Below are 27,581 nucleotides of genomic sequence, written 5' to 3'. Positions count from 1 at the left end.
CTTCCAGGTTTTCCATGGTGGTCTAGCTTCGTTTAACTCATGATTTTAACTATGATAATACACATTTACAAAAAAACTTTTAATTTTATGGTTCTGCGTACTACTTTATTCCCATAAATATGTTATCCCGTTTACAGTAACAAAATGTAAGAAATGAGCATAACACACAGTAGACAATAAAATAAAAAAAACAATCGAATAGAACAGAAATGAAATTGTCTTAGAAAAAACTACTTTACTGATGTATTTATTTCTCCGTTATCATTCAAATGTAGGCTTTTTTTAGTTGAAACGAAGTAACAGCAAGTGTAACAGATCCCAATACACAGAAATAACACACTATTCAATGTTCAATGTTACGAAAAACACAATTTCCGGAAAATATAAAAATCAAGAATTCTATTTATCATAAATTTCAATCCTACCACGTACACAACAGGTTTGTAGCAATTATCGACCAAAAAATTTGTATTTATGGGAAGTGTAAATACACCTGGTTCAGGTGTATCTGGGGGACGATCACCAGTATATCGTGATTTTCGTTGTTGTCCACCGAATCCTGGTAAACTATTTTAAGAAAAAAAATAATGAAAAGAGATATCTAGAACAAAAGTTGGTATATAATTCAATGAACTTTAAAACAGCTGAAGGTATTAGCATTAACAAAGCAAGGTTAACTATTTTCTCAAGAAAGATTTTACATATTATAAAAATAACATATGACAGTTATTAGAAATACATTTATTTGTGTGAAGCTTAGAAATCTAAATGAATAGAATAAGAAGTCCAAGTTTGTGTGAAGTATTTTTTTGATAGAGACCTCCAGAAGAATTGAATATGAATTAAAGGTAATTCAGTTAGATATTAATGAAATTATTAAGGATTGTTTGATCAAATTTGGCATTGATCGCTGAGCACAATATCACAGTGAATTAACCAATATAATACAGATGCATTTGAAATTAAATAACTTGTTACAACTGAAGATACACTAAAAGTTACTAAATAGAGTTTAGAGTTTATTCTATGCACGTAACTTAGTTTGATGTAAGTCTACACCTATGTTTAGTCTTGAGGCAGATTTCATTTAGTACGAAAGTTAATTGTTATGGGTATCAGGTAGAGGGTAGTTTGAATATGAAAATTTACAGTTTTAACTAAGAAAGAACTTTCCTACAATATGATGTCATTAATTTTTAATGCTACCAGTTCACTATTTAGGAATCAACAGAGATATGAACCACGTTATCGTATTATAACGTAAGTGTTTAGATCTTTCTAAGATGAGTGAGATTCAAGATAACAGAATAAATCAAACCACTAAACTATATATATATATATATATATATATATATATATATATATATATATGGCATTAAGGAGTTGCAGTTATAGTGTTATTTACATGAAGTTTTATTACCTTGCACTCACAAATCCTGGACGCGATGTACTTGCCTCGATATAAGCTTTTTTCACATGAAAATCACAAAAGCGACAAATGCTTCTGAAGATACAAGATAAAGGAAAACACACAAAATACATGAAGTATTAAAAGAACATCAAAAACCTTCAACCATTAGTAGTAACTTCATGAAAAATTGGTAAGTTTTATTCCTAACGTTCAAATTAACATCTGAATTTACTGTCTAAGTACATGACAGTTAATCCCCAACTACAGTTGCTATCTTAAAACGGTGGTCAATATTATCTACATGAGAACGCAATAGATCTAAATTAGCTAGAAAATTCGTTGTTTTAGATCCTACCATGACAGGTAAGTTGGTTAGAGAACGGTGTGGGCAAATGGGAAGTGATAACCTTTAACAACACACGAGATCACACATTTACGATTATTGACTAATCAGTACAAGAATTGAAATTAGCGTCACAGCTAACGGTCTTCAGGAACTTATTACTTCGGTTGATACCTTAAAATTTACTAATAACTATTGGCAAACGATGGTAAATCTACTGAATTTGCAATGAACTGTGTGGAGGAATCAAGTAGAAATGAAATCCGAACGTTCACACATAATGCTGCATTTTAAAATAGTTGAATGCGAAATATATCAACTAATGAGAAGCACTTAATTTCAAAAAAATTTAAGCCTTCGGTAGAAATTTGATAATAAAATATTGATGTATTTGTAATATCCCATCTAATTAGTGGGATTTTGAGTAAAGAAAATTACTTATTTACTCACTCTGATGAAATGACTTACACTAAGTAACAAAACATGAGAAATTCAAAATTCTATTCACAAATATATTATAATTTAATTACTAAGTAGCCATTAAATCTAATCTGACAGGGGAGATCACAAAGTTTAAACATTTTTATTTTATTTAAACACACAAATATTGGTACAACAAGCACCAGATATATATGCGCCGCACAAATATCATTCGATTTGTGTGAGGGCTGTGATACTACCTAGGTGCCCAAACTGAAGCAGGTGGTTTACTTAGGGGGCCACACCCAGAACCTTTGACCTAAAGATCTGATCCACAAGGCAGTGGAACATCGTGAGGAGATGCAGTCCCATGGTAACCGGTGACCAACGATTGGTTCATACGCCATTTGTTCCCTCAGAATACTGAAGCCAGCCCATGTGCACCATTGGTTTTGAATTAGGGTTTTCCAACTCCCCTAGGTGGACTTTCCGTGTCCACCAACCCAGTTAATGTGCCGGACATTCGCTTTTCGTCCTCTCAATTTCGTAAACAACATTTTTATGAAACAACTAAGTGTTTCCGGTGTTAGTTTATCATAAAAATAAGTTTATTCATAAAAATATTATTAGAAAACTTTAACAAATAAAAGTGAAACAGAATAGAAAAAGAAGAAAACATAACCCATTTACTTATTGATAACATGAAAACATGATTGACCAGATTTTGTTGTTGCATTACAAATTCCATAATCAGGCGATTCACCTAAGATCATAACATGTAATGGTGATTCCAGTGTAATGCTAACATCTTTATCATCTGTAAATGACTAAATTGGAAATATTAATTGTAAAAAAAAATGAAAGATTAAACAACCGATATGAATACAAAGGTCAACATAAATTTGATCAACATGTGTACACAGCTTGAGAACTAGTGATAGTATATCGTTGTTCAAAGTAAAGTAAATAAATAAGGATTCTAATCTGTAATAAACAGATTGAGATACCAATTGTTTATTCACTGAGTCAACAATCTAATTACTTAATGATGAAGGTTAATTAGAAGAAAAAAAGGTGAAAAAACAAACTTAATGAATCAAGATATTGAACTGTTGTTTCTTGTAAATGTAGTTATCTGTTTACAAATGAAAAACTGATAAACTTATGTCGATTTTTAAAGAAATTCTTCATCGTACCATCAGTATTCATACATTAACTAAGATTGGTGCTTAGTTTCGATAATTATCCTTATTATTATTGTTGGGATGATCCTGCAAATACTTGCAATAGACATGACAAGCTCAGGATACATTAAGAAGCATTTTATCCAATCAGCGTTTGATTGGAAGTTTTGCTAGAAAACATAGCGAAAATGAAAAATCACATGTAGGGGTTCTGATTGGTTGGTTACTACACTGCTACTATGTTTAGTAGTATTCTAGAATTTTCAGTAAAACCTAAGGACTTCTAAAATACCACAAAAACCCTATATTTTCTGTACATAAAGAGACCTTTGGAGTAAAGTGCTTCTCGCATATATTGTGCCTTTTCTCTCGTGTTCAAGTCGCTGTGTAGTTCTAGCTTGGGGGTTACGAGACTAGCTTAGGATCCGAATATAGCGTACAATCAACAAGACTTATCAATTATCATTAACTTTATTATTTTGTACCACTTTTAAAAGTCAATGTGATATGTGTAAGTTTATGAACTTCGTTATAAAAAATTTGTTCTCAGAATACTTGAAGCATAGCACAAAGTGATAAACCACGATGAAAATTTTTAGTACATCTTCAAAATTTTCATTTATTTTTACACAACGTGGAACAGAATCGTGGTTTCCAAAGTTACATAACTAGACTTATTTTTAAAATGACTTCTCAACTTCACAGATTATTTACGCTTACATGTTGGAGTTTAGCATCAATTCCTGGCCAATAGACAAGCATAGCTTTACGTACTCATTTTTGAGCTACACACGTACAAAAAATTGAAGCAGATCAACGTAAGCAAATTTATGATGATATTCTTGAGTTTTACTATTACTTGACAACCAGCTATTGAAATACCAACAGCAATCAAATTACAATTTCAAATACTTTGAACGCTTGAGTATTGCAACAGAAATCAAAATGTTTGCAATATCAAGCTAGCAGTACTGATGTTTACAATGCTTTCAGTGGATGTCATAACAAACATATAGAGTGTTTGTGGAAAGGGAAATAAATGTATCTACTTAGTAAACAAAAATATCATCATCAAGAAACACTAACTCACGGAATTACAATAATTCAAAAATGGTAGGATGTTACTTTAAGAAAAACAGAAAGGTTTTTATAAACTATCTGGTGATTGATTAAGAAATAGTCGATCAGTGTGCCCCCAACACGATCCTGCGCGGAACACGCTTTAATCGAATCTATATCCCGCTAACATGAACATTAAGAATATCGTACAAAAATACAACGCGAAGGTATTTATAAGGGAATACTGGGAATTAAGATCGAGAAGACGACAGAAAACAAAAGCATCTATCCAATTGTGGTTGATTCCGAGTCATATCATCCAAAATCTCCAACAACCAATCCTGTTTATCGACCGGACTGGAATAATAATTAAAAGATACTGTTCTTAAAAAAACTATTCACCTAGAATAAGCACTTACTTCCCCAGAGCTAAGTGAGCGAGGATTTAGAATAGCAACCACACTACCTTCAGGCTCTTTCCACAATTTCTCATGGCAGTTACCAAACAAAAACAGTTTCAAACACCCTGATGAAGATCCAGGACCAATATTTTCCAGGTCACTTAGACACCAGACAGAATAGATGCGGTCATTACGAGAGCGACGTGGAGGCAATTTGGATCCAATGACACCAACCACAACGGCTTCACTGGTAAAAGACTTTTTAGCGTTATTGACAAATTGGTGGTTACGATGACGTTGAATATATTGAGGTAGAGTGAGAACCTCACGATCAGAAGTTCTACTGGACCATAGTTCAGAGGAAATTCGTGGCCGACTGGAATGAGATTACATACAGTGAAGCGCATAGTCAATGAGTATTCGAAACACATTTCATCACCATAATTAACAGGTTATCAATTGTGCAATCATCAGCAAATAAATCAATGTTCCTAACTAGTTATTTAAAAAACTACTAAGCATAGATGATATCGTGAAAAACATTCTTTTGGATCACACCCAAAATAATGCATACCCACTGACTCTTGCAATATGAATTTACAGGAAGTTTTGTCCCCAAATGCCCTGGTTCGGCTGAGAGTGGGAAGAGTCCAAACTTTCTCTCGAAATGCTCTCACACGACCACGCGTATACAGCCTCTGTCAGGGAAGTCCTACTCACTGCCTTCTCGCACTATGGGTGTTGTTTACGAAATTGAGAGGACGAAAAGCGAATGTCCGGAGCTCTAACCGGGTTGGTGGACACGGAAAGTCCACCTAGGGGAGTTGGAAAACCCTCATTCCAAACCAATGGTGCACATGGGCTGGCTCCAGTATCCTGAGGGAACAAATGGCGTATGAATCAATCGTTGGTCACCGGTTACCATGGGACTGCATCTCCTCACGATGTTCCCCTGCCTTGTGGATCAGACCTTTAGGTCAAATGCTCCAGGTATGGCCTCCACCTGCTTCGGTCTGGGCACCCGTGCAGCATCACAGCCTTCACACAAATCAAATGAGATTTGTATGGTGCATATGGATCTGGCGCCCCCTTGTATTGGATTAATGTTTATGTGTTCAAATAAATAAATAGTGTGAAAAGCACTGAAAATCAGTTCTAATGACTAATAGTTTCAAGCTCAAATAAATTAAGAGATATTCGTGACTATTAGCAAAAACTGATATATTTACCTAGCATTGACAACCATTACTTAATGCAGTTAGCGGAAAAGAAGCAAAAAATAATCAATAAAACTTACTAAACTCTAAGTTTTGTAGGGATCGCAAGCCAACAATCTTTATCAACTGAAGTTGATTGATTGTTACTATTTGAAACAGGTGTTATAGCAGTGGATTTAGCTGAAACGACAAGGTTAGGAGTGAATGAAGATTTGTTCAGTGCAGAGACTATAAAAACAAACAAAAATATGCTAAATGAATAAGTTAACAAGTTTTACAATAAGTATCATGATTATGTAATAAACTAAACAGATTCAAAAGTGTGTAATAGAAAAATTTTGAAAGGTAAACAAATTTTCATTTTATGTTCACTATCTACTAAATGATTGGTGTGTGCAATTTAGTTATTTTTACAAGACAAGCTTCATGAAAAACATGATCTTATGTATTAAACACTAGAAAACAAAACGTAATTAGAAATTCAACAAGAAGTAAATATTGTCATTTGAAACTCACTTGCTTTTTGACGTCGTGAGGCGCAGGCTGCCAAAGCAATACTAACTGAATTATTATTTTTATTATTACTTTCATTGAAAGTAGACGATGATGCAGAATTCCTTTTTGTTACCTCTTCATTTAGTTGAATTATGTTATTAACATGACGTTCAATTAATTTATCTTTTTCTAAATGTTGTATAACTGATAAACTTTTCTGGATACTAGCTCCATTTTCTGTAAGTTCACGATCATTTTCATCTATTTATGCAATAAAAGAAGACTGAAATAAATGTATAGAATAATAAGCAGATATGATTTATCACAAAATGAACTAACTTTTGAAAATGATGTATATTACCATTTTAGTATTTTAAAAGTGGGCAGTTGATAGGATTAAAAGTAACCGCAGAAGCGTACTGTTGTGATCCCCTTGCCCAAATAGTTGCTGGTAGACCATAAACGTCATAAATTTGTGTTAATTTTAGTAAGTTTTTATCAATTTTTCATGCTAAAAGAACGCTAGTTATGATACGAAAGTTAAGGAGAGTGTACTACTATGAGGTTAAGAAAACATCTGGGCTACCTGTTCCTGCTATCTAGATATTTCCACAACTTATCTAATTTTGTTTGTTTTAATACATTAATTATGGCTATTAATGGCATAACCTATTCAGGTGCGTTTCTGAAAATTGTACAACCTTTCGTTGTACAAGTTACAGAAGGCCCAATCAGAGATATCGTGGTTGCTGGTAATATACAGCGAAATGTACATTATTTAGATGTTAATTTATTGGATTGCTAACTTCTAACTGGTGATCACTCAATATTTACCGTCATAATCGACCAAGAAGTAAGAAACAGGGACTTGTTGAAATATTTTGTGCTGAGAATTCTATATTGTACTAAAAATATAATATTGAATAGAGCTAATAATAATAATATAAAATAATGAAAACTGACTCTTCGATTGAGCTATTGGTCATAATGTTTACTAATGGCTGAAGGCATTATAAAAATAGTTAAATAGGAAGATAGATTATTGGTCATTCAGGTCCATTCGTTTACGGCATGGTTGTGCAGTGAAACATGTTTACACAGTACCAAAACTATATAAGTCATATCTCAATTGAACAGTCTTCACGAATTGGCTTCTTGATACAGTTAAGCTATTTCCAGCAACCTTTTTAAAGTTCTGTGAACTCATTTATCAGGTTAACTGAGTATGAAACACAGTAGGTATAAGGGTTAATGATACTACTCAGTTGCCTAAACGGAAGAAGTTGAAGCGGAGTCCGGTCCTCGGAAGTAGCTGCCAGAATTCAAACGTCCTAACCACTAGGTCACCACTTCACTAGTTGTTAATCGACCCGGGAGCTAGTAAACAACGAGCTACTTTCAAAATGTACGGGCACAAAATTTTTAAGCTGATGCTATATATTGACGAGAGGAGGGTAGTGTTAACATAGTTAGGCAGCTGGTGACTTCCTAATAAATATCATTTTACATCAAAAACCACAATTTTTGCAGACAATAATAATTCTATACATTAAAATTTGCAAAATAACTAACCGTCTTCGATCCCGTGAAATTGATTAATATCATAATCATCACTACTATCGTCACTTAAATTAGCCTCACCGAACAGTTCATGCATATTTGGATTGATTTCTTTTTCATTCAATAACACATTGGAAGGTACCGAGCCAAACAACTCGTTGACACCAATATCTAATTTAAGTGCAGATTTGTAAAAGCATATAAAACAAACTACATCAGTAACAGACTAAATCTGAAGTTGATATTCGAAAATTCTTATGTGTCAAGACAGTCATTCACAACGTAGAACTTCGTACGTACGTACATCAGTTCGAGTTGCCATACCAAATTAGCACAGAGATGCAGTTGTCGATTCAAATCCCATAGTGGTAGAAGTAGTAAGAGTATAAGCATTATGTGAAAGATTATGGTTTGAAGATGTTATTGAAGGAGTATAATCCAATAAAATAAATTTGGAAAGAGAAAAAAGATAGAGACATGAAGAATTCAGAAGATTAGAATCTGGGAGAACACAAAGAGTGGATGCACCTTCGCCATTGCAAACGATTTTGAGCCATGTCATTCAAGGTCTCTAACCATCGATTGCTATCATCTCGCAAATCCCAACCAGGTAGTCTACACCTAATAGCATGGCTCACTCAAATTGTCAGTGACTTCATGGATTTATGCCATGTTTTGGTCTGGCCGCCCCTGGCTTTCTTCCAACCTACTCTTACACCATAAAGCATGGTGCTTTTTTAGAGAACAATCGGAAAGTACCACATAACTTAACTTGAATAAACAATTTCAAATATATAGTGGCTAGAAATGATATATAGTTAGATTCGAGTAACAGGTAAAAAAAATCTACTTCATTAAAATATTTTTCTTAATAACCACGTTAAATACAAGAAACTAATACACATGTGAAAAACATGTCTTACCAAAAAATCAGATAATAGTTCTATCCTTCTGCTACATAACTTTGATGATATGCTCTTAACTGTACTGAAGTATATACACACTGAATTATTATTCAATGTTAAACCGTGACAACGAAATTAACTCTATAGCCCATCTTCACTTGATAAATTATAGAATGATACAATTCTTTAATGCACGACTGATTATTTAAAAATGGATCCACTTTATCTTTATAAGCATTGTTTTCTTAAAGGACAAAATACAACATGAATCAAGTAAACAGACGTTGTCACGACAAGTTAATCAGTACAGTCAAACGAAAACAATTAACAGTTTACAAAATAAACTATGGATTTAACGTAGTAGTAGTAATAATAATAATAATAGTAACCATGATAATCCAACTCATTATATATATTATGCTATAAAGTAAATTTATTATTTGAAACGTAAAGACAGAATTCAGCCGTTCAAACTTTATTAAGTAAAGTGGGACTCGTACATATCATCTACTGTTTGAAAGTGTAACGTTTAACCAACAGGTAAATGGTTCCATCACTATCCAATATTAGTCTTTATTGTATACAACTGGAGCATAAAAATTCGGCAGACCAATACAATCAATTTGATATAATAAAATAGCTTTATTTCCATCATGTATTATTTAACCAGGTAGAATTCCCCGTATGCATGTATTATTCAAATATTAGTTTAAATAAATAAATAAAATAAACCTACCTTTGGTAATATTACAAGTTATTTTGTGATTAGATGATGTAGCTATCTCATTGGATAACTTGCTAACAGTATTATCCTTTGTATTAGTCGTTGAACTTGAAAGAATAGTTGACAAATCAGTTTCACCCATATCATCCCAATCACTTTCACTACCATCAGTCTCTTCATCATCACTGTGTGCGATGAAATCGTTGATTTCTTTTTCAGTTAATTGAATATGATTTGATTTTCGTTTGAAATTCTTGCTTTTTGAAATCATGATGCATTTACTTCTTGGAATAGAAAACAGAATTATATAAAAAATACATTAGGGGATCAACCTTTATTTTGTGAATACTAGTCTGTGTTTACGATGCCCGACATATATAGGAAAAACCATGTACATCTCATTTTAATATATCTATTTTTATGTTAACTATACCAAAACAGACAGAGATAATTGAAATACATCACACAAAGTGGGTAGCTCCAATAGAAATTCTTCTACACATTATTCACAATTAAATCAGCAAGTGTAAATGAAAATTACTTACAAACATTTAAAATTAGGGAACAATGGAGACTTTTTTCAGCTTAGTTTACAGGGCTCCATATCAGTGCACATACGCGACTCAGCAAAAGAGCATAAAAACCTTCCCGCTGTGCAGCTAGCCTGATACTGTTAAGAATCAAATAGTTCACACTTTCCAACTTTATACAGGTCATGGTAGGGTGCGACCGTTATCCAACATCATCAATACGCATCCACATTACCTTGATTGTTTGCATGGTTTCCCAAATGATATTAGTGTGAGATGGAAACTACCTTCAAACCCTGTAAACCTCCACAAATCATTTATTAAGCGGATAATCATTACTAACTTTTATATTACTAACACAGGGACATTTGTTTACGGTTACAGTAAGCGGAGATTTACGTCTGATTCAGTATTCGAGTCCCATGGTACGATAGATGAAAAATAGTCCGACCAAACTGATTATACGGACAATAATCAACCAGCCAAACAAACAGACTGTTAAAATTATTTTCCGGACATATAGACTAAACGTTTATTGGTAAAAGTTTGGAAAACCAAAGAAAAGTAAATACACATATCTTAACTTTTTTCTGTTTACAGCTGTTTCATTTACAGATTTTTAATAGTACACTGACGCAACTCGTAAAGCCAACAATATCTTGAAATTAATTCCATTTTATTTTAATCGGAAACGCGAAACGTAAAAGCCGCTAAAGTGGCATGGAAATGTTACAAATACCTTGTATTGCATAAATTATACATAGATAAATTTGCAGATTCCTAGACCCCTGGTCATTAAATATAAAGTTTTGAAAAGCCTAATACTCTATACATCCGCCGAAAAGCATCTATTAATGCGAATAGTAAAACTCAAGACAGTCATATGAACTGCCTTTATATTACTATCGCAATCTAGTTCCGTATTTCTGTAACGGAAGTTTTCAAGTTTCTTATTGTTTTAAGAGCCTATTATTAGTGGATAAACACATTTTTTTCAATACTGCAATGTGTGACGAGCATCTTAGGAAAAAAGCCACTCAATAAAAATCCGTTTTATAGGAAAAACTGAGCATAAGTTGCTCTGTATATTTACAAAATGATCTGCAAAGTTAATAGTTACACGACCTGAATGTTGGAAATTATGTGCAATATCTTAAAGAATGGTCAAAAACAATGCTTATTTATAAAAACTTTATATGAGAGCACCAACATGAGCTCGGAAAATATACATGAACAAACAGACTGAATTTGATTTATTTGAAGTTATAAAGTACTATAAATAAAAACAGCTAAACCGAGTAACTACTGAAAAAGGATGTAAATATATTGTTCAGGTTATAGGTTGAAAGAGAGTTATAGTTCAAACGTTTTCCAAGTCAAAGAGAATGAGATAATAATAAAACATAAACTTTAGAGGGAGATAGTCAGTCAGTTACAACGTAGAACTTCGTACGTACGTACATCAGTTCGAGTTGCCATACCAAATTAGCACAGAGATGCAGTTGTCGATTCAAATCCCATATTGGTAGAAGTAGTAAGAGTGTAAGCATTAATATGAAAGATTAGGGTTTGAAGATGTTATTGAAGGAGTATAATACAATGAAATAAATTTGGAAAGAGAAAAAGGATACAGTCATGAAGGATTCAGATTAGAATTTGGTAGAACACAAAGAGTGGATGCACCTTCGCCATTGCAAACGATTTTGAGCCATGTCATTCAAGGTCTCTAACCATCGGTTGCTATCATCTCGCGAATCCCAACCAGGTAGTCTATACCTACCAACATGGCCCAGCTCACTTGTCAGTGACTTCATGGATTTATGCCATGTTTTGGTCTGGCCGCCCCTAGCTTTCTTCCAACCTGCTCCTACCCCATAAAGCATTGCACGTCGGGGCAGTCGGTGGTTGGGCATACGTAACACATGTCCCAGCCATCTCAACTGGTGAAGTTTCACTACTTCATCAATCGATTTGCCATCCTTACCTAGTACCCGTTTCCTAACATCTGCATTACTTACCCGGTGGTCCCAGGATATACGAGCAATGCGTCGAAGACACCTATGATCGAACACTAGTAGCCTACGAATATCCTCTACTCTTATCGGCCATGTTTCATTGCCATAAAGTAGGACGGAACGAACTGCTGCACAGTAAACCCGTCCTTTTGTTGCTAGACGGATATCTCGCCTACGCCATAAATGACGCAAGTTTGCGAAAGCTAGACGAGCCTTCTGTATCCGTGCTGAGATTTCGTCACACACCAGACCACAAGGGCTGATGAGATAGGGTATAAATCCACTCATACCACTGAGACCGAGTATGAACCACACCACTAAGTGCATATTAACATAATAAGGTTGCACAGCAAAAAAAAGATAAAATATTTCCTACTGATTTTCTTAAGATCAGCCAAATAACATAAGTACTTATGAACAAAACATTTTAGTGTATGATGTTTATCTCAAAATCGACTTTCACTACTTTTAAAAAGCAACTTTTTACCTGCAAAGAATTTGTGGCGTTAAAATGTTTCAATGAAATATTTGAGCAAACTAAAAGACACATTGACAAGTTACTCAAAACTCACCCTATACTACAGAAGTACTCTAAAGCTCTCTACATAGAATAAGATACGTTAGTGGGTTACTGAGCTACTATTTATTTAAACACATAAATATTGGTACAAAGAGGCACCAGATATATATGCGCCACACACATCTCATTTTATTTGTGTGAGGGCTGTTATACTGCCCGGGTGCCCAGACCGAAGCAGGTATTTTTTCTTAGGGGGCCATACCTGGAGCATTTGACCTAAAGATCTGATCCACAAGGCAGTGGAGCATCGTAAGGAGATGCAGTCCCATGGTAACCGGTGACCAACGATTGATTCACACGCCATTTGTTCCTTCAAGATACTGGAGAACATGTGCACCATTGGTTTGGAATGAGGGTTTTCCAACTCCCCTAGGTGGACTTTCCGTGTCCACCGGCCCGGTTAAAGCGCCGGACATTCGCTTTTCGTCCTCTCAATTTTGTAAACAACATCCCCGCCACGAGAAGGCAGTGAGTAGGGCTTCCCCGTATCGGGGCATTTGGGGGCGTATAAAACACAGTTCATCAACCGTGTGTAGACTTTCATGATTTTGAGACAAATCACATATATTGTCTTGAACATAAGTAATTAAAGCAGAGAGCGAACTTATGACATGTTGGTTACAAGCCAACTGCTTGAATCATGGGCTGAAAAGATGACCACAACCCCAAGTATATTACCAACATCATGAAAGATATCTCCACAATCATAAGATCAATAAAAACGAATAATCTCAGTAAAATATAATTTACTATCAGCTACATCAATAAGCTACTCAAAAGCATTTGATTTATGCTCTGTTCAAGAGGTACAGTGTATATAGACTTTAACAAATCAGAGTGTACTTAAACCATAGTAGTATCTACAGAATGTATTTGGTAAGATTTAGTGAAAAGTGACAAAAGGTTTGAGAAATCTAAAAGAAATGAAAAGCAGACACATAACAGCACTTTATTTACTCATGTTGCTTTTAATGTCCAAAACCATATTATTTCTTAGTTATTTACATTTAAAAGCAGTTTTTGTTATGAACTGATATACGCCGGACCAATCGAGTAAGTCACTAGTGAGCACTCATTCCACAAGCTAACTAAATACTTTCTCAAATCTCCATAGTTTACTTATCTTTGTTGATTTACATGAGATTCGAGAATTTAAGATGACTTCATGTGATGATGTTGAAATTATGCATGTAAAGATACTCTATAAAATACATTTCCCGAGTTTCAATAGGAAGCATGCTAAGATTTGTCTAATGACAAATAACCACCGAACTTGCAGAAAAACTGAAATTCCAAGGGGTTGATTATATTTTAGAATAATTTTAACCAGGAACAAGTTTGTGTAGTCGACTTTAAGCTACAAATTTGCGCGACATCTAGTGAAACTGTCCAAACCGAAACACGTGGAGAAACGTTTGCACCTGTAACTTAATCTTTAAAAAGTGCCTTGAGTAACAATCCACTACTTAACACAATTATATATACCATTTAAGAGGGCAGCCTATCAATACATCGGTTTCTTCACAACCTAAACAGCAAGTTGATATCCTGTGGCGCAAGTACAAGTATTGAGATCTCTGGTCGACAAATACAACGCATTTGAGAATAAAAGCTTTTCATTTCCCCGAAATAGATGTGTAAATGTATCCACCGGTAAAATCTTTTATGAGTGAGTTTTTGAGTTTTCTCTCTGGAAAAAGTATATGCATCAACCATAACATACCAGTCGTATTCAAATTTTAATGACAAATACATAAGATAGAAGACTGGAAGATGATATTCAAATGTTTAATAACAATTGACATGCATGGCACTTTCAAATGAATATTAACAATTAGGTGAATTTATTAATTTACAGAAAAATGAATAAAATCAAAGTCAGAGATATCAATGGACATGTATATATGGAACGCGTGCTGTTAAAATGTGAGTAGAATAATTTACACATATATACATTTTTCAGTTTTTAAACACTGAAGGATATAAAATGAAACTCAAAAGTGAATGGTATATATTCTTTTTAATATCGATTGCTTTTACAAGAGGAGTGATTGCTATTGTGACGACTCAGTCGAACTGATGACGACTGATAATCATTATCTTGTATATTTTTGGGATCTGATACATTACTATGAGATGCTAAAGACTCACGTGAATTCTTGAGTGAGTTGAGTACACGTTGATAACCACCGTGCACACCAGGAAGATTTTCAAATGGCCTATAAGGTTGTATACCCATACTGAAAGCTTCCAAAGAAGGACGTTTAGGTGGTTGTGATGATAAAAATGAAGACTGGTCAGTAATATCATTAGCAGAATCGTTTCTAATAGTCAAGGGACAGAGTGGTGTGGGTGTTCCCTGTTCAGGCTCATGAACGATCAAAACATCTGGATTTGAATGAAGTTCTTCAGCTTCATCTAGAGTCTCTTCCGTTTGTGAGCTATTTGAATTAGTTTCACCAGACTCCGAATCGGAAAGTGTTATAACAGTTTCAACAGTTTTCTTTTTACCGCAGGCTATTAAAATCAAGAAAACGGATACAGCAAGTATATTTACAAAACAATTCAGAAAAGTGAAGATTGTGTAGTCAAGTATCAACTGAAAATATGGTTACGGATTTATAAACACGATATCTTAATCAAATAAAGTCTTTATCGACATATGGAAACTAAGAGATATGGTACACTGAAAGTAGCTGACCCGAAGAACATCTCCGAGGAAACAACTATCCAACAACTCTTAAAGAAATCAATATAACAGCAAAATATTACTTTTTGCTCAGAAATACCATCATTATGCGACCATAGACTGACATTACACTACCACTAGACTAGATCCTCAATCAGTATGTTCGGCACAAACTGAGGTCATCTTATACCAGACATATGATCCACGAGTAAACATGAAGAACTAGGCGATAAACTCGATAATACCCTGCTTAACACAATCAAAGACAGACCATACTAACTGAGTCCAAAATTTGAATTAATAGTGGGAAGAAAATCACATATTAAATAGTAAGTTGAATGTCTATCTGTCCACGCTCAGTAACCAATAACATCTTAGTTTTAGTAGCCGAATATCAGAAACAAACAGACCAAGAAATCTACATTTTACAAGCCGAAGAATGATATATTGGTGAAGAAATAAAAAATAATAAAAACCATCGGCAAATGCCATAATATATCTAAAGCTTGATGTAGGTTAGTGTGTATAGAGTCCCATAAACACTGTGAAATCATTTATCTGTACAACTAACTCCGTATTGTGATAAATTCCCAAGATTGGAACACACAGGACAACAAAAACTGAATGTTTACAACATACATAAGCGACCATAAAATGAACATTACTGAAACCGGAGACCGAAAAAGGAAACTATATGTTCCAGCAAACACATTCATGGTACATAGACGTGTAATTACGGGATGAAATGGAAGCAACACTTCATGCTTACAACACAATGTTATAAAGAAACCTTGAAAATAATGGACAGGAAATAAGTAATTATATCTTGGAAGTAAGACATGGGGATAACTAGGACAAATAAGATCAAGTCATTCTACTTTAACAACTTTTATGTCAGGAACACAGTATATGATATGAGCCACACATATTTTCAGGTTTTCGAACATAATTTACAAAATCCTGGCTATAAACTGTAAGAAATGCTTTTTACTTCTCATATTTTGCGATGGCCAATGAATAACAATTATTTGTTTAGGATCGGTAAGCTAGAATCTACTGAGAAAATACACAGCCGATGTATATACTGACCAGCTTTATACGACTTACGTGAGTGGTTGCCATTTGTGCTTGTAATATTGGATTTCCCAGACGATTCGCAAGACAAAAAAGCATAGAAATTATCCAGCATATGATGTTTTTGCATCGGCGGACACTTCAAATATAAATAATCATCCCTAACTGAGCGATCCAACTCGACATTAAATCCAGGATAACCAATAAGAGCGCTTCTGTTGTACGACACTTTGCCTGTACAAAAAATGCAAAACTTTGAAGATAGTACATTGAAATTACACAGTAATACTTTAATGAGGGCACTGTAGTAAAATTAACCAAGATACACATTACTGTGAAATCTGCATCCATTAAGATAAAATTTAAGGTATACAGTCAAAGAACGGGGTCGAAAAACGAGTGTATAAAGTGCAAGGTGTTCAAATAAAGCATTACCCAGCAATAGACCGAAATACATACCAGAGTATGGGAGAGCAAGATTGTCCCTTTTAATGAACAACTAACATACGGCATAAAGATTTTTAAAGTGATCAGAAAGCGATTTGCAATTTAAATCTCAACACATATGCTTGTAAAATAAACTTCAAACAATAACAATTGTGAGGTTAAGGATTCTATCAACCCCCAAAAGTCATTGTACAGCCGACAGTGGGGAGGGTCAGCTCTCCTACTCGAAACGTCATCACATGGCCACGTGCATACAACCACAGCCAGGGAAGTCCTAATCACTGCCTTTTCGTGACGAAGTGTTGTCTGCAAAGTTGCGAGGACGAAAAGCGAATATCCGAAGCTTTAACTAAGTTGGTGGGTACGGAGGATTCACCTAGGGGAGTTGGGAAGCCCTGATTCCAAACCAGTGGCGCACATGAGCTCTATAATTTTGGGAGAACCGATGATGTATGGACCTAGTTTTAGTCACCAGCCATCTTGAGACTGAGCTTTCTGACGCTGCCCACCGCCTTGTGGATCGGACCTTTAGATCAAAGGCTAGGGGTGTGGCCCCCCACCTGCTTCGGTTTGAGCCCCTGGACAGTACCTCAAACCTCACACAAATTGAACGATTTATATGGCGCGAATCTGTTTGGCGCCTCCTTGTACCAATGCTTATATGTTCAAATAATAATAGTAATGATAGCTCTAACGTATGAGAATTTATCGACAACTTTGAGAGTAATAAAAAGGAAACTCTTATGCTTTCATTGATGGAGCTACGGTTTCACATGGACAAAAATCCCGATCAGCTGTCTTTACAGGGATTTAAGAACACTGAGAAACGGCAGAACTTCTTCAGAGTAAGTTATTTTTAAACTAGGCGAATGAATGAGATCTGGTCGAGCGCTTCTTGACGACTCTGTTGTTACTTATCTATATTGTAATTAATAAACTAAAAATGTATAGAACACAATCCAATAATACGTGTACGGCGCCAACATAAGCATATCAACGGGAAAACAGCTGTAACTCGTTAGCCAAACACAGGTTTGGGTGAACAAGTTAGAGACCTGGTTGTCTAGAATGAAGTAGGTTTAAACCTGACATCAAATAGTTGGAAGTCGTGTATCATTACCTTTGGGGTGCCGTAATGTCAGCCATTTGAAAATAATTAGCACCAATAACCGGAAGAAAAATACTCATAAGTAACGAAAATAAAAAAAGAGGTATACTACTACCACAATAATGCAGACACATCTAGATTAGTAACCACAAGATAAAGATAAATAAAAACCTGGAAGGAACAAACGACAGCCCAAAGGTCGGAATTTATTTATTTATTTATTTAAACACATATATATTGGTACAAAAGGGCACCAGGTACATATGCGCCACACTATTTGTGTGTGTGGGCTGTGATACTGCCCGGGTGCCCAAACCGAAGCAGGTGGTTTTCTTAGGGGGCCACACCCCGAGCCTTTGACCAAAAGGTCTGATCCACAAGGCAATGGAGCATCGTGAGGAGATGCAGTCCCATGGTAGCCGTTGACCAATGACAGGTTCGTCCGCCATTCGTTCCATCAGGATACTGGAGCCCATGTGCACCATTGGTTTGGAATCAGGGTTCTCCAACTCCCCTAGGTGGACCCTCCGTGTCCACCAACCCGGTTAAAGCGCCGGACATTCGCTTTTCGTCCTCTCACTTTCGTAAACAACACCCCCGCCACGAGAAGGCAGTGAGTAGGACTTCCCTGGCAGAGGCTATATATTCGCTGGCCATGTGCGAGCATTTCGAGAGGGAGAGTAGACTCTCCCCACTCTCGGCCGTACCAGGGCATTTGGGGGCTAAAGTCTGTGTCGGAGGTGGGAAAAGGTCGGAAAATAAATGACAAAATAAGGAAAAGTTGGAAGTCTCTTTGATCAAACCAAATACTAGATATAATCAGCTTCTCTTACCTATATTAAACTGCCAAACCTACAAAATCGGGCTGCGATGTTTACTTTTCGCCCTATGTGTTTATACCAGTCAATGAAAGAGAAAAATACGCAGAAAACCTACAGTATACATATTTTAAAATTGTTTAGTCACGCATATAAGCAAGATTAATAAATACTGTTCGGTAATAATTTTAGGAAGCTTCGCTGTCACGAGATGCTTCCCAATCTTTGAATAACGAAAAAAAAACCATTAGCTCATTGATGGAAAATAAGATTAGCTTTCTTCACAGGTGTTCACCTTCGGTTAATAACTCAGTGAGTTCCCTAGTTGTCTGACACATGCAGACCCCACGACGGTAGAGACACTTCGTTTGTTTTTCCGATTCTCCGTAAAGCTTCCGACACTGAGTAGTAAAGTTTATTTTACGAGCTGTACAGGAAAGTGTGAATATCCAAAAACACCTTACGAAATAACAAGTTAGGATCTTATTTGCCGGAAACATCACTTTAGAATAGTATAAACTTTATTATATGGACGAGGTTGTGTTCATATTCCCAGGAAACGAAAAAACGTTTCCTAGAAACATGAACTCTACGGATAAACGCGGAAGGTCGATAAAATACATCAATTTAATTATAAAGAAGTGGTCATAGTATGTGAGGTCTATGAAAAGTTTGGTGCTGACGAATGTTTACACCTCATTTCCTGAAACATTTGAAAAATACATGTCCTACTACTCTGACACCTTACTATCTATCTTGAAACTGGAAACATTACCACTGGGCAAAAACCTTCATGATATATAAATAGTTATCGATGAACTTAGAACTGAAACCCCAGTTTGAAAACCTAACTCGTCAAACAAAAGAAGTCAGCCCAGCATAAAACAAGGATTTTGAACAATTTAGAGTAAACTGCGGTGATCCATGAACGAATTATTAAATGGAACGACCACTCTTAAAAAGAGCATACATCACCGTTACTTGATCTTCCAAGGAATTAAGACAGAGTAACTGGACCTTCATGTAAGGATCCTCGTAATGTTTTGAAGGATTATCAAGACTACATGGCTAAAATAACGGCTCATCTTATCTATAATGGGGAAGGTTTTAAACCTAACAACTATTTTTGTGAAAAAAAAGATCACTAGATAATACACTCGGAGTACTGTTATTACGACAAAACAGTAATGAATATTCATATCTCAATGATTAATGCGTTAATTTACTAAATGATGCGTTTTTAAAAGGACACATGCCTTACTGTCCATGACATCACCACTACTTTTTTGTTTTAGCACAAAACTGTGGCCAAACGTTGCTTTAAGCTGTGCTAGAAAATCGAATGCACCCAACTAATGCATATGTTGAAATGCAGTCATGAGAATATAGCCAACCACAGATATCAAGACTTGGACCAACAAGGTAGGCCCCCTGACAACATGGAATCACGAGCTCAAAGCAATCATAACTACTAACATGTGACCATAACTAATTAATGCCCATTAATTTCTCTGCTTGCCATGAGCAATATACTATTTAAAAGAGCAACTCACGTTCAGATTCTAAACTGTCCGTGTTGTCTGAATCAAACATCAGTAAACAGCCACCAACAGCAGCTTTTTTCAGCCAACCAGGAGGGTACCCCAATGTTCTCATACGATAAATGTGGATTGGAATATCATGACTACTCAGATTTAGTGCCTTTCGTAGTTCTCGTCTGAAATTCAAATGAGCCATAGGGTAATGAACAAGAAAACTAACGATATCCTTCCGGGTCTATACTTATTGTCAAAGTCAGCTTCATGATAGCGCTTTCCATAAACAGGCTTTCGGCTCCTAGGATTTTGGGAGCTGGTAGTAAGAGATTCCTCTTCTAATTCCGTAAAATCATAGGTAATATCGGGTTGTTTGTCATCCCTAGACAATATTTACCAGCATTATTAAAAGAATTACAATGATGAACCGCATTTATCTATGACAAATATATCATCCTGGTTGTCTGTCATCTAGACGATAGCAACTGAGCAATGTTTAGGCATGTAACGAGGTAATTTGTTTAACCCTCTTATATAGTAGCGGCAATTTATCATGTGAATGTTCATTGAAGGGGCTGATACCACTTCTTCAGGCAAGACGTCAAAATCATCGAACACTCGATGAGAAAAATGGAATCTCACTCTGGGTGCATTAGATTGCAGCTTTTGAATTTCCTGTTATGGTCAAACTGTTCAGTGATAAATTTGCACCTGATATGCTCTCATTTTTCTTGTCTCCCAAAACAGAAACTTTACGAAGACACTCCGAAAAAATCCAAAGGCCCGGAACAAGTTACTTGTCAGCTGACTATTGACTTTCCCATCGAATCATCAAAGAGTTGAATTCATTACCTCAGCACGTGTTTGAGGCTCCATCCGTCGACTCTTTCAAAAGAAAGTTGGATCAACTGAGAGACCACCATTGTCAGAACTAACACAGGCCATCAAGCCTCCTGTCCTTTCCAAACTGAAAACTTATGATTAGTTCTGGTGGGAGCAAAAACATAAGACATGTTATCATAGTTATTAAGGATACGACAAAATAGGATGAAAAGGTTTAGGTGTTCAAGCATCCACAGTAAGCAGTTTTGAGAGACCCTTCACCTTGTTTCCGGACTTTGAACACGCTCGAGTGTGTTACCGACCTTATTGAGACCAGCTACTTTGATGCAGTACTCTAGGTGTGATATAACATAGACAGGGTTTACATTCCAAAACATATTCTCACCAAGCCATTTAAATGCTCAGTGAAGCTACCATAACGCTCGAAAACCTTTGGCGATTGCCACATTGCAATATGAAATTGCTTTTAATTCATGACTTGCTGTTACTCCCAAGTCTTTCTGTCCCTACACAGTTGGTGGTGTATTGGTAACCACTACCGTGTCCGATGTGCATTAGCACACTTTCTGAAATTGATTTATACGCCCCAATTCAGGGATCATTTAACTAATTCCTCTAAGTTAGCTAGAATGTTCAAATGGTTCAAATGGTTGTGGACTAACTCAGTAGGCAGCGAATTCCGATAGTTGACAACTCCTAAGGAGTAGAAGTTGTGTCTACAGTCAGTTCTGCTGTGTTGTGTCTCCAGTTTCTGGATTTACTCCTTAGATTTGTGTTAGAGCTAAACTTAAGTAGGTGCCCAGAAGTGTTAAGAATTCTGAAAGCCATTGCAAGGTTACCTATAAGACGCCTATTTCGTAATGGATAAAGATTCAGTGATTGGAGGCCCTCTTCATAAGGCTTGAATTTAGGTCTACGAACTGATTTCGTGACTTGCCGTTGGATACTTTCCAGAGTGTCCTTATCCTGTTGGAGTGTAAGAGAAAACACTGTTTCCTTACCCTTAATGTGGACGAATGAAACTGTTTAAGATTATGTGGAAAGTTCTTCTATGGTACCAGCCGAAAATGCGCTTCAATGTTACCAGTGCAATGTTTGCTCGAAAGGCATTTTCGTCACAGTTAGTGTAATCTTCAAATCGTAGGGTACCAGCACTCCTAAATCTTTTTCGACTACGGATACTTTTAGGAAGGAGTTTCTTAAGTTGTGACCATAGTCTGCAAAATGTCACAGATGAACTACTTTACACTTTGAAGTGTTAAAGGTGAGTCCGTTGTCATCCGCTCAACTTTGAAGTCGAATCAGATCCTCCTGAAGTGTCAGTATATCCTCTTGGTTGCTCATCTCTCTCCAAAGTTTCACATCATTAGCAAAAATTAATGTCAGACGATACCTGTTTTGAAAGATCGTTTATGTAAATTAAGAAGAGGCCCTAGTAATGAGCCATGGAGGAAACCCACCAAGACATTCCTTAGCCTGAGGGAAAGTGAAATTAACCATGACCTTAAAATGTCGATTTTCTATATATGAACTGAGCCAGTCAATTAGAAGTGATTTGATACCCAGTCGTTTGAGCTAAATGATAAGACATTTATGGTTGACCCGGTTAAAAGCTTTTGAGAAGTCAAGGTAAATGACGTCAACCTTCCTCTTGCCATCAAGGACGGTTGTCCATCTGTCTACCTCAGTCAACAGGTTGGTTATACAAGAGTGGCCCTTCTTGAAACCGTGCTGTCGGGGTGAAGAGAGGTTTAGGGATAATAAATGTTCGTTATACCATCGCATATCATGGGCTTCATAATTTTTGAAGGTATTGAGAGAAGTGCTACCGGTTGGTAGCTTGAAGGTTCGCCGCGTCGACCTCCTTCGAACATTGATGTATGGTGAGCCAGCTCCCGAACTTCCCATTATGTGCTTTGGCTTAGCGAGTGTGGGAACATCACGCTCAGCAGTGTTGTCAAGATTGAAGCCGCTTCCCTCAATATAGCAGAATGAACCATTTATGAACCAGGAGAATTGTCTTTTCCAAGTGCTGCAGTTTCCAGCACAACAAGTCAGCTCTCAGGTTTACCCCGGAAAGTCCTGTGTAGTTCCAAATGAAGCTTTCACCAATATAGTTGGTGTGGGTCGGTTAAAATGTCAGAGAGTACTGTTCAGCCAGAAGTTTAGTGGTATCGCCGTCGTTATTGGTCGGGCTTTGTAGGACCTAACAGTTGGGAAGCCCCAGTTTTGGCTTGTCAAAGAGAAGCTGCGTAACGGAATAAGCTTTTGGGATTGGAGACCAATTTATCAATAAACCTTATTTGGTACTGAAGCCTGTCTTCTCTTATTGCTTTTGTGCATATGTTGTTATATGTTTGTATTGACTGTACGCGCTGTTGTTATCAGTTCGTTTGTATTCCGCCCAACAGTGCCTTTTGAGGCTCTATAAACGAAGAGAGCGGTTCTTGATGACCGTAGGTTTCTTGTAGATTTTGAGTACTATTTGAGAGACAGACTACTTTGTGGTACATAGGATTGTGTGCAGTAAGAAATCCCAATGAGTATCCACATCAAGTTGAGGGTGAACTTAACAATCCACCTGCTGTAGATTGTCCTGTAAAGCTGACGCATTCGACCGTATGAAATTTCAGCACCAGTTGTTGGTAGCATGTCCTAACTCGGTTTTACTGATAAAACTAAAGGCTATGACTGCGTGATCTCTTCTCCTCTGGAGTATCCAGGATTGAGAGGTTGTCAACTAGGAATTCTTCGTTTGTAAATACCCAGTCTGATTGTTTCTCCGATGAGTTACCGATTTCACATTTTTGAATGATTTCAGATCTTCAATGAGGTTGAAGAACCGAGCTTCAGTAGAGTCTCCACCTCCGATATTCGTATGTTCCACGAAATTGACTTTAGGAAGATTGAAATCCACTAGAATCAGGATATGAATGAATACGAGACAAATGGAGCGAGATAATCCTTCCAACATACGGTCATCATACTCGATGTCAGCAGTGGGCTTCCTGTAGATAACTCCAACTGGACACCTCAAGGTGGTGGACAATCTTGGTGAGCAACGAACCGATTCATCAACATTAATAAGCTCTTTGTTGTGCACTTGATGTGCCTCCACGCAAGATCGTAAGTATAAGACTACTTCCCTCCCAATTACTGCTTTTCTGCCATTGCAAAACAAAGACACCACGGGTATTGCTATCTCCTGGTCCGTAAACTGAGAAGATATCCAAGTTTCAGATATTTCTATCAGATGAGCATTATTAACATTACTGATTTCACGTTGTCCATCCATCTTATCCGGTGAACTGGCGGCGTTCATATATAAGCTGTTTATGCTTTCAATTTGAAACGCGTCAGCTTTCTCAACCTGATTATCTGTATGGGCAATATGTGAGTGGAAAGATAGCCTACCAATACACGGTTTTCCGAGTTGGTAGCACCTGTCCTTTACACGTTTTTAATCATCAGAACATTCCAAAAGTGGAATGTGTCAGCTACAACTCGCCTTTGTGCTTGATACCGGGGTCAAGTGGCCTATTCGGATGCATATGGGTTCCAGTTGGCAACCGATGTTTGTTGGCACAAAATGCTTCCAAGGTTGCAGCCGCCATATGGAAGGATGGGTAAGTTATCTTCACCAGCGTCCTTCTTGACTAGTCTCAACCCTTCTTGAGTCAGTATTTTGAGCTCCAAGAATTGCTTGATGAATTTCCATTCCCGAATGTTAGAGTTATTGTGGTCAGGGTTCATGTTTTCCGGCACCCTTTGCAAAGTGATATTTCTTCCGCGAAAAAACTCGCGAGATTCCTTTGTATCTTCCGGATGAAATCGCGCTCACAATACGGTAGCCCAGGCAATATTCTTACGTTTCCATCGGATTTCAGTAAGTGACTAGGTAGTAGGACATCCTCTACGTCTGTAGCTTTAGTGATTGTTACACAAAGTAGCCTCGGGTGATTCTGATGCTTAGGATCATTTCCTTGAGTGATCCGTGTGACCGTCAAAGGCTCTACTTTTGGAAGTTAGAGGTTCTTGTTAAACGCTTCCCAGAGCATCCTGTCATATTTGTCCTGAAAACTGAAGGGAAGATCAGAGCTGTCTTTATGGTTCATGATTATGAGATAATCATCACGTTCCGTTATTATTTTCCCAGGTTTTCGGGTACGTTCAGGCTGAGTACCTAGTTCTTTAGAGGTCGAAGAGCGTTTCTGATTCCTATACTCTTTGCTGACCAGATGGGCATTCATGGAGTGAGACTGTGGGGCTAAATCACCAGTTGATTTCACCACAATACTTGGTATGTTCAGCTTTTTAAATGATAACGCCTAGTCTTTTTTAACTTTGTTTACGGAGGTCCAATCACTTACAGAGTTTTTGGGAACCACCGTTACATTCTAAGATCCTGTGCTGGGAGACTGAAGTCTATTGAGGGAGTCTAGCGCCGTCGTTCATATTATGAAGCTGAGTTTCAGCATGTTCTCACTAATATATATACACGGTCTATCGATAGTGGCATTGTCGAGATCCCTTTTTTCTTGTTTTCACTTCGTGTCTTTGTTTGTCTGCTCATTTAGGTCTGCCTTTTTCACGTTTGCTGACAATTTATTCCTCAGACCTGTCAAGAGGGCAATGATGTTGCTCATCGAAGCTTCAGCATTCGTGTTGCACATGACACATCCACCTATGATTCGACTTACTGAGTCTGTTGTGGGCAGTTTTTGTGAGATCTGTCCACAATTCGTGGAACTAACCTTTGCCATGGTAGCACTGCATGCCAGATGTAACAGCAAAGCGGCATCCAGGTCGTTTGCATCAATTCTTCGTGACTATAATGACATAAATTGTTCTGCAGATCCTAGCAAGTCTACGACCGTAAATAAACAGTACACTAAAAATGGGTGGTACAAAAGATTAGAATAAATTGAAACTAGCCCTGACGTTAAGAACTGAAAAACCGAATAGTAAGCTGAGGCAAAACCAGAGTTGACTATTAGGTTGGATTAAACTCAAAAAGAAAGGTAATCTACCTGAGATATAGCTCAGGACAGATTCTTCAGATCAGAAATGATACTTTTGTTGCGTAGGAACACAGCAAAAGTTCAAGAAATGCAAATCATGTTAGGATTAAGTTTCGCGTTCTCAAGGCGCACGTTAAAAAGTTAAGGTGATCTGTCTAGATAATTATTTTTCACTAGATTTTGACGATATTTGCAGACAGTATTGTCAACGACTTAGATAGTCTCGGTAATTCGTTGACATGCTAAAGAGGAATTAGGGGTTCTAAGGTAGTGCCTCGGGGTACGCCACTTTATGCCGGCACTTATCCAAATAGCATCCTGAAGATGCCACAAGTATTCGGAGTTTGACAATGTCTTTATAAGTAACACCTTTATAATAAAAGAACGCCAACGAATTCAAATCAGAAGTTAGGGATGAAAGAGTTCGAATATATATTTGATAGGCTAACGATATATCGGGAATCGTTCGATCTAAGCTGGCTAACGGTTGTAGGAGGTGAATAGCATTGTATACCCACTCATGATCTGATGAGGATGCGTAATCGAGAGCCTTCAGTAAGGTGAGTCCAGTAAAACTAATGTGGTCAGCATCAAGTGTGGAAGACTTACAGATCTATTGATTTTGGGGGTTCACCTACCGCTACGTATAGATACGTAGTGAACACTGACTAATTGACGCTCTGGACAGTTTTGTTTATTCGAATGCAATACAGATGAAATCAATCTTTTTCAGTCTTGAATTTAGTTCGGTAATTTACTGACGGTAATTCGTTGCACATGAATGAATCTGTGAGAGACATGCCCTAGACTCAATGTTCTGACGTACGATAGACCAACTATTTGTATTCATACTTACCGGTTGTTGATGGATACAAGTTCGTTGCATATATCAAGTTAGGCATAAGGTAGAAGTCGGCTTATTTGAAATGGAGTGATTATAAGTTGTTGAATTTGTTAAAGTTCGTAATTCACAAATATATGTGACATGATTTTGTATGTTTACAGCTAAATAAAACTTAAAAACACGAATTTCAGCGAAGGGATCTCTTTTCAACGAATTTATTATCAAGCTGTACAATCGTATATATATATATGAAGAAGTTTTGTTAAAGTACTAATTCCGTGAGGAAATGTGAACACTAATAACCAAGATTATAATACTAGATTACGTTATTATTCGTACTACGTAATCTAGAATAACA

The 27,581-nt window shown here is 36.6% G+C and overlaps 2 protein-coding genes across 2 annotated transcripts in view; both read right to left on the bottom strand.

The window, feature by feature from the left end:
• The window catches only part of Smp_147570 (hypothetical protein), a gene marked incomplete at its 5' end in the record, with an annotated part of 20,402 nt that extends 9,577 nt beyond the window's left edge, over window positions 1-10,825 (bottom strand). Inside the window, 8 exons of the mRNA XM_018795584.1 lie at window positions 433-567; window positions 1,421-1,504; window positions 2,865-2,975; window positions 4,820-5,161; window positions 6,116-6,263; window positions 6,552-6,791; window positions 8,103-8,261; window positions 10,822-10,825. Coding sequence (XP_018649883.1) covers window positions 433-567; window positions 1,421-1,504; window positions 2,865-2,975; window positions 4,820-5,161; window positions 6,116-6,263; window positions 6,552-6,791; window positions 8,103-8,261; window positions 10,822-10,825 — 1,223 coding nt within the window. The remainder of the gene's footprint in view (window positions 1-432; window positions 568-1,420; window positions 1,505-2,864; window positions 2,976-4,819; window positions 5,162-6,115; window positions 6,264-6,551; window positions 6,792-8,102; window positions 8,262-10,821) is intronic.
• Window positions 10,826-14,619: 3,794 nt separating this feature from the next.
• Smp_047440 (hypothetical protein) lies at window positions 14,620-20,986 on the bottom strand (the record flags this gene model as incomplete). The annotated part of the gene is made up of 5 exons (XM_018795583.1): window positions 14,620-15,361; window positions 16,641-16,841; window positions 20,534-20,697; window positions 20,742-20,897; window positions 20,934-20,986. 5 exons carry the CDS (start codon window positions 20,984-20,986, stop codon window positions 14,865-14,867), a joined length of 1,071 nt encoding a protein of 356 aa, XP_018649882.1. The 3' UTR covers window positions 14,620-14,864.
• Between the last annotated feature and the right edge of the window lie 6,595 nt (window positions 20,987-27,581).

Source organism: Schistosoma mansoni, chromosome 2 (assembly GCF_000237925.1).
Source record: "Schistosoma mansoni strain Puerto Rico chromosome 2, complete genome".
Classification (NCBI taxonomy): Eukaryota; Metazoa; Platyhelminthes; class Trematoda; order Strigeidida; family Schistosomatidae; genus Schistosoma; species Schistosoma mansoni.
The sequence above is the reverse complement of the archived record's forward strand: the minus strand, read 5'-3'. Positions and strand labels throughout refer to the sequence as shown.